Genomic DNA, 8,351 nt, shown 5'->3' on the forward strand with positions numbered 1-8,351 from the left:
GAAAGGGCAGCAGCTCCTGGGCATTCTTTGACGCACAACCTCTGAGGAACCCCAGGGAAGGAAATGATTCCCTCTCCTCTCTCTGCTCTCCCTCCAAGTATGTTGAAAAGCCAGGCAAATAAGCAGTCATGGTCAGGGGCCATTTTCACGTGGGCTTGACCTTGCTGGGGAAGGCACTTTCTTCTTGCTTGATCACAGCACTGCGACCTGTTTTGTGCTCCCCCTGCTGTTCCCCAGGCTTCCTGCTCCTCATAGTCAAACCAGTTTTGCTGCAAAAGTTTGGAAAAAATTATAGAATTTTTTCTAAGCAGGCTGATCCCGCTTAGGGCTGATCCTGCGTTGAGCAGGGGGTTGGACTAGATGGCCTCTATGGCTCCTCCCAACTCCATGATTCTATAGAAAAGCCAGACTGGCTGCCACAAAGGTGTGATTTTCCACCCACACCAGTGGGCTTTTTAAAAAGATCAGCAATTGAATATTGTTATATTGGCAGAACATTAGCAGAATATGGGTCCTAGAATCATTAAATTCGGAAAGGAGGGAGGGAGGGGAGAGAAAGAAAGAAAGAAATCTAACAATTAGAGTTTGGAGAGTGGGAACGGGCTAGGACGCAATGTCACTTGTGGCGCCAAACTGGGTGCAACGCGTGCAAAGGCGCCCCAAATTTAGCAATGAATCAACTAAATCCCCCCCCGGGGGGGAAATACTGACATCACCATGGTAACGGAGCAGCACTCACTCCTGGCCTGGGTGTGTAAATGCAAGGGTCCGGGGCCCTGTTGCCACAGCAACGGCCACGCTCCCCCAGCCGCAGCACCTTCTCTTCCCAGCACGCCTTTCCTCTTCCCCTGCGTGAGACTTACCTAGAGCACCAGGCGCGACCTCCCTTTGCTCCAGGGAAGGAAGAGCCGAGCCAGCCCGCTGGGAATGCTCGAGCCAGGCTCCTCAAACGACGCCTAGGCCGCGTCTCCATGGCAACCCCACCAAGCCGGCGTTCGAACGCTCGCGCCCGTCTGCCGCCACGCCCCCAAGCCGACACAGGCGTCCAATGGGAAACGGCGGAGGAGGAGGGCGGGACAGCAGGCGGAGCCCCACCTGGCCAATCGGGTGCTTTAAGGAGCCAGGGCGGGAGGGAAGCGCGAGAAAGGCGGGAAGATGACCGTCTCCTCTGGCAGGCACCGCCCCTTCCTTCGATTGGCTTTCGCAAAGGTGGAGCCTCGCATCTGGAAACTTTGGAAGACTTCTATTGGTCCATTGTCTATCAGTCATCGGACACGATGACGATCATATTACTGCATCGTCCCACCCCGTCCCTTTCCACCTTTCGTGGGGGAACGTCTCCTTTTCTTCCGCCCCGCCTCCCGCTCTCTCAACGTGATTGGACCGCCGGGGGCCCAGGGCGTCTTATGCGTTGATTGGCAGGCCTTCAGGCCAATCGAGACGTCTTGGTCTGCTTTGGCTCTTTCCAGGAGGGAAGGCTTCTGCCCGGCAGAGCGAGTGACCTCCTCCTCGGCTTTACTCTCAAGTAAGCCCACTCACTTCAGTAGCTCTTGCAAGCTCAGTGCGTAGCAGATCGGGGGGGGGAGAGAAAGGGGGGAAAGGGTTAACGGGGTGCCCGCTTATGGGGGGATCCGGCCATTCAAGAGTCTAAATCAGGGGTGGGCAAACTGTGGCCCTCCACATGTCCACGGACTACAATTCCCATGAGCCACTGCCAGCTCCATGGACTACAATTCCCATGAGCCCCTGCCAGCGAATGCTGGCAGGGGCTCATGGGAATTGTAGCCCATGGACATCTGGAGGGCTGCAGTTTGACTATCCCCGGCGTAAACAATGGGTCGCCAATGTGGCGTGCTGGCAGGGGCTCATGGGAATTGTAGTCCATGGAACTGGCAGGGGCTCATGGGAATTGTAGTCCATGGACATCTGGAGGGCCAGTTTGCCCACCCCTGGTATAAGGTGGCCAGATTGTCTCACTTTTGGAGGGACATCTGGGGGCACCAAGAGCCTCTTGTGGCGCAGAGTGGTAAGGCAGCCACCTGAAAGCTTTGCCCATGAGGTTGGGAGTTCGATCCCAGCAGCCGGCTCAAGGTTGACTCAGCCTTCCATCCTTCCGAGGTCGGTAAAATGAGTACCCAGCTTGCTTGCTGGAGGGTAAACGGTAATGACTGGGGAAGGCACCGGCAAACCACCCCGTATTGAGTCTGCCATGAAAACGCTGGAGGGCGTCACCCCAAGGGTCAGACATGACTCGGTGCTTGCACAGGGGATACCTTTACCCTTTACTGGGGGCACCTGGCAAATTGTACTTATGTTGAAATTAAAAGATATATATTACAATACTATTTTTGCATTCTATGCATTCTATGAAACTTTTTGTTGCTCCATAGAGACCAAATTTTAAATCAAGACCACCCCCTTTCCCCTGGTCAGTGGTGTCCTGCTTTACCAATGTTAAAATCTGGTCACCTTACCCTGGTAACTAAACCAAATTATAACGTCCGCAGTTCTTAGGAGGGTCAGGTCCTGCCACTGCTGCCGCTGCTCCTCCTGGGACAGGGGTGCCCAACGTGGTGCCCGCGGGCGCCAGGCTGCCCACCTGGTGCCCACCTGTTTTTAGAAAGAATGAAGAGCTTCCCATTGGCCATTGGAGATGCGGGGCCATATTGGTCTGAAGCAGCTGGACCACGCTGGAGTCCAGGCGCCTCTGGGTAGAAGCTTGCATGTGCATTCATGCAGCTCATCCATAGGCATGCACACAAAAGCTTAGATCTAGAATTAAACTGTGTGGGCCTTAAAACTGCCAGATGAGTGTTTGTTGCATTGTATTTATATACCACCCTCCCCAAAGGCTCTTAGCTAGCTCAGTATGTCTCTGTATGTTTTAAGCCGAATGTGAAAAGCATTCCTGTTAAACAGGTTATTGAATGGGAATTGAGGTCTATATTATGGTTGACCCCATTCAGTTCCTGAAATCTGAGATGATCTGGCAATCCAGGTCAGAGCCTATAGTGGGTTATGTGTTCCTTTATTGTGGTGAGCTCTGGCAGGTTGGAATTGCCTTTGCTGGGGCTGGAACTACTCCTCCACGGAAGCATTGGTAACAATCCAACAGGCCAACGCCATAGGCAGATTAACCAAGGCAGGAAGCCCTTGCATTGGGTCTGGGAGGAAAGAAGAAGAGTTGGTTTGTAAACTCCCTTTTCTATTCTCTAAGGAGTCTCAGATTGGCCGATAATCTCGTTCCCTTCCTCTCTTTGCAGCCATCGCCTTTTGAGACAGGTGGGGCTGAGAGAGTTCAGAGAGAACTGACTGGCTCAAGGTCACCCAGTAGGTGGCACATGGAGGAGGAGTGGGGAATCAAACCCAGTTCTCCCAATTAGAGTTCCTTGGAGATCTCCCAGCCAAGTACTTTGCTTCTGAGATCTGCCTGCCTATCCAGCTCAAGGATCACAATAAACTGAAGATGAGAGAAGCCATAGCCATGAATTGACAGGAGACCAAGGGCCTCAGGAAGTTCTGGCCCCTGATTAATTGCACCTCTGCGTCCCATAACTCTTAACAGTCCCCAGCTTCACCTCAGGGGTCCCAAACCTTGAGCCAGTGGGCACCTTTGGAATTCTGAATCAGCATGGTGGGCACAGCCCTTAGCCTTCGGGGAGAGCGGTATATAAAAACAATAAATAAATAAACAAGACGGCTGCCATGGGAGGTGGAACCAGGTACAGAAAGGCAGCTTGGTGAAGTCGAGCCACGACCACACAGGCATAGATACAGAGGAAGTCCAAGTCCAGGGGCCAGGAGGAGCAATTTTTAAAAATACACCGAGAAACACTGTAGACTAATCAGTTTTTGTCTCCCAGAATAAGACCAACAGTGGGGTGGCAGCTGATGCTGAAGGAACCTTATTTTAATCTGCACGGCCAAACAAAAGCCTGGGTGGGCAGGAAGCTCATCTGGACCCTCCCCCTTTCTCCAAACTCTTGGAAGGCACAGGAAAGGTTGTTAGCTAGTGTCCTGCTGCTCACAAACACCACGTTGGGTATTGCTGTCCTAGAGTTACCAGACCCCACTTCTGTATTTGCGGTTACAATCGTAGAGTTGGGGGGGACCTCTGGGGTCATCTAATCCAACCCCCCCCCCACCCGCAGAAAGCAGGAAACTCTCAACTTCCTAAGAAAACTCACTCATGTTCATTCTAGGCAGGACAAACATGAGCTTAAGAGCGTGTGGCTTGATTATCTTCAGGAGGCTGCGCGAGGCGTCAACGCCACCATCTTCGGCTGCCACTGCTGGGAACAATATCGAGTACCTCCTCTTGCAGACGTCGTATGGGACTCATCATTGGACTCCTCCAAAAGGTACCATCCTGGGTTTGGGCTGGATCTGGAAGTATTTTTAGTAGTCTTCTTAGCTGGTGAAGGGAATTTTCCTTTATTAAATCACCTCCCTTTGAAAGGATTGACTCCTGAGCAGTTGGAATGTTCATAAACATTCTGTGGCACGTGCCGGTGGCTGAGCAAGTTCATCGCAACAGACTGAAGATGAGATACTCCATAGCCAAAAGCTGTATAGGTTTTTAAGCAGTGGCTAGATTATCATCTGACTGAAATGCAGATTCTGTGCATTTAGAAGAAGAAGAAGAAGAGTTGGTTCTTATATGCCGCTTTTCCCTACCTGAAGGAGGCTCAAAGCGGCTTACAGTCGCCTTCCCTTTCCTCTCCCCACAACAGACACCCTGTGGGGTGGGTGAGGCTGGGAGAGCCCTGATATTACTGCTCGGTCAGAACAGCCTTATCAGTGCTGTGGGGAGCCCAAGGTCACCCAGCTGGCTGCACGTGGAGGAGTGGAGAATCAAACCCGACTCGCCAGATTAGAAGTCCACACTCCTAACCACTACACCAAACTGGCTCACCAAACTGGCTCTCCAATTTAGGCAGATTGTGAGTGGCTGGGCAAAAGGGATTGTTTCCATGCTTGGCTCTTGTGGATCACCACTCTGTGCATGTACAGTATTTTAGGCATGTGCGATTTGGAAAGTCCAAAAAAGTACTTGAATCAATGATGATTCGGACACTTTTTGGACTTATCTGGTCCGAATCAAACTTCCCCTGTAGTTAAACTGCCTGAGTCAATCTTGTCCAAATTGCTGAACTGGGCATGATTCAGCCAAATGGAAATCAGGCAGTTTAAATTTTAAAGGGACCAACATTTTCCTTTCCCATCTATTCTGTCATCTGGGAGGGATCAGGGCTTGAGGTAAAGTCACCAAATTTGCTCTTGGGGGATTATAAGGAATGGGAATACTCGACCAGCTGTTATGCCGATAACCTTTCAGTGGAAGACTGTGCTTGAAACGTTATTTCTAACGCCTGCCCTTTTCTTAGCCCTTGGCTGTGTTTATATTCCTGCCCATCATATGTCCATGAGAAACTGAAGTCTGGCTTTTCTCAGGAAAATTGAAGGCTGGCTCGAGGAATGGTTATATTTATACCTGACTCCATAATGAGATCTCCACTCTAGAACCAAGAGGCGGTTCATGCCGCTGTCTGCAGATTTCTCACTTCTCTCTCTATCCCCCTTCCTGTTTCCTACCCAAGCGTAGGAAGCAGCAGAATCCTTTCTTTTATAGAACCGGTGTGCTTTATCTTTCTGTGGAGAAAATTCATTTGTTTTATTTATAGCCCATGTTTTTCCTCAACAGGGACCTGAAAATCAGCTTACTTTGTTCTCCCTTCCTCTGTTTTATCCTCACAACAGCCCTGTAAGGTAGGCTACATCAAGAGGACATGGCTGGCCAAGGTCCCCCAGCAGGCTTATTTATTTGTTTATCAATTTGGTGTGTTGTGTCTTGCCTTTCTCCCCAAAGAGATTTATGCCCTTTCCCCACTCATCCTTTTTATCCTCACAAGAACCCTGTGAAGTAGGCTCTTGCAGAGTGGGGACTTGAACCTGGTCCTCCCGGATCCGAATTAGACACCCTAACCCAGAGATTCCCAACCAGGGGCCCATGGACCATTGGAGGTCCACGGGACCTCTGAAGTTTCATGATATGGGGGGAGGTCTGAGGTGTCTCATCTTCTCCTACTCTTCTTTTTGGCCTACATGAGGCAGAGCTGCCATAGTAGTAGTAAGGGTGGAAGGGGAAGGGAATAAAAGGAGGGCTAAGGGTGCAGGATGTCACTTCCAGGGGTGTGGCAGGGGTGTGTGGTCAGATGATATCACTTCTGAAGGTCCTCGATGTCTGGAAAATTATTTCAGGGGCTCCTCCACAATCCAAAGGTTAAAAAAGTCTGCTCTAACTACTACACTGCAGAATTGTTACTTAGCTGGTAAACAATCAAGAGCATGAAATAGTTTAAGGTTACTCTGTGTCACGGACTGCTTCCTTCTATGATGTGTCCCCAATGGAGAACTCCAAGACCCTTTAAAGTTGCCCTCTTAGGGAGACGATCTTTTCATTCACTTCATGGCCTGAAGGGAGAATTCTCTGTTCCTCGCCCTACGAACTCTAAAATGATAGTTTAATATCTATTGCTATTTCGAGAGCCAGCACAGAATAGCGGTCATACTCTCAGAACAGGGCGAGAACTGGATTCAAATCTTAATTCACTACAAAGATCTTTAATTGGCCTCGATCCACTCAATCTCTTTCAGCCTGACCTACCTCGCAAGGTTGTTGTTAGGATGAAACAGGGATGGGAGAACCATGCCATGCCGCACTCGAGTTCCTCAGACAAACAGAAGGATGAGAACAAAACTCTAGAGGAGGACCTTGCAACTCAAATTTTTGTGTTAATCGCGAGTCTTAAATACTTTTTGGAAAGATTGTTGCTCCAACCTGTTTGAGTTGACCTTGGAGCACTGAGGGTGAGGTTTGGAAAGGGCAGAGAAGTCGACCCGATTTAAGTGAAATCAGTTTTGCGTTGCTGATTTTGCTTTGTTGCCCATCTCAGACCTTCAGAACGGGCTGGGCAAGGTGCCCTTCTTGAATGGACCAGGAAGACTGTTTCTGCTACAGAATCAATAAATCCAGTGTCCAGTAGCACCTTTAAGATCAACAAAGATTTATTCAAGGCGTGAGATTTCGAGTGCAAGCACTTAGTGCTTGCACTCAAAATCTCACGCCTTGAATAAATCTTTGTTGATCTTAAAGGTGCTACTGGACTCTGATTTTTTATTGTGCTTTTTCAGACCAACAGGACTACCCATTTGAATCTATGCAACAGCATCAATTTTCCACCTCATTCCCATGCCAAGATCTCTAGGGCTGCACAGTGACACGAAGGACTAAAGTGCTCCGTTTGCTTTTCTGAGCGCTACATTTTTATGCCAATAAAAGTACTCGGAATCTGAGCGCTGCATTTTCTCTTTCCATATCAGGTCATGTCGATCCAGGGGAAGATGACCTACAGACAGCCCTGCGGGAGACCCAGGAGGAAGCAGGGCTGGACCCCGGCCAGTTCACCATCCTTGAAGGCTTTAGGAAGGAACTGAACTACACCGTTAGAGACAGGCCCAAAACGGTTGTCTACTGGCTGGCAGAAATGAAAGACAATAATGCCGAGGTCAGGCTCTCTTCGGAGCACCAAGCCTTCCGTTGGCTGGCCCTCAAGGAGGCCTGTGAGCTCTCCGGGTATCAGGACATGCAAGCCGCAATGCGGGAGGCCCACCAGTTTCTCTGTGCCCGGGGATGAGGGCTTTTCGGGGGTCAGAGGAAGTGTTTTAGAAGAAAGTTTGGTGGCCAGTTTTGCAAGAATAAAAAACAGAATGTCAAAAGATGCAAGTCTCTTCCTACAACTGTAGCTATGATAAGCCTGAGAGGTTTTGATGCTTCCATTCCTCTGAATTCTCCGAGATGGGCATTTCATAGAGCCATAGAGGGGGAAGGGGCCATATAGGCGAACTAGTCAATGCAGGATCAGCCTTAAGCTCCCCACCTCCTTAGGCAGCCCATCCCACTGCTGAACTAGAATCCTAGAGTGGGAAGGGGCTATGCAGGCCATCTAGTCCCACCCCCTGTTCAGTGCAGGATCAGCCTCAGGCATCCAGGAGAAGGATCTGTCCAGCCGCTGCTTGAAGACCGCCAGTGAGGGGGAGCTCCCCACCCCCTTAGGCAGCCCCTTCCACTGCTGAACTAGACTCCTAGAATCCTAGAGTGGGAAGGGGCCACAAAGGCCATCTAGTCCCACCCCCTGCTCAGTGCAGGATCAGCCTCCAGCATCCAGGAGAATGATCTGTCCAGCCGCTGCTTGAAGACCGCCAGTGAGGGGGAGCTCCCCACCTCCTGAGGCAGCCCCTTCCACTGCTGAACTAGACTCCTAGAATCCTAGAGCGGGAAGGGGCCATAC

The 8,351-nt window shown here is 50.4% G+C and overlaps 2 protein-coding genes across 2 annotated transcripts in view; one reads left to right on the forward strand and one right to left on the reverse strand.

The window, feature by feature from the left end:
• KIF24 (kinesin family member 24) overlaps positions 1–1,125 on the reverse strand; it is a 34,191-nt gene extending 33,066 nt beyond the window's left edge. Inside the window, exon 1 of the mRNA XM_077346559.1 lies at positions 864–1,125. Within this exon, the coding sequence (XP_077202674.1) occupies positions 864–973 (110 nt within the window). The 5' untranslated portion in view covers positions 974–1,125. The remainder of the gene's footprint in view (positions 1–863) is intronic.
• A 226-nt stretch (positions 1,126–1,351) lies between these two features.
• On the forward strand, positions 1,352–7,781 carry NUDT2 (nudix hydrolase 2). The gene is made up of 3 exons (XM_077346562.1): positions 1,352–1,525; positions 4,203–4,361; positions 7,384–7,781. The coding sequence occupies exons 2-3, from the start codon at positions 4,214–4,216 to the stop codon at positions 7,695–7,697; spliced, it is 462 nt and encodes a 153-aa protein (XP_077202677.1). The 5' UTR covers positions 1,352–1,525; positions 4,203–4,213; the 3' UTR covers positions 7,698–7,781.
• The last annotated feature ends 570 nt before the right edge of the window (positions 7,782–8,351 follow it).

Source organism: Paroedura picta, chromosome 7 (assembly GCF_049243985.1).
Source record: "Paroedura picta isolate Pp20150507F chromosome 7, Ppicta_v3.0, whole genome shotgun sequence".
NCBI classification, from domain to species: Eukaryota; Metazoa; Chordata; class Lepidosauria; order Squamata; family Gekkonidae; genus Paroedura; species Paroedura picta.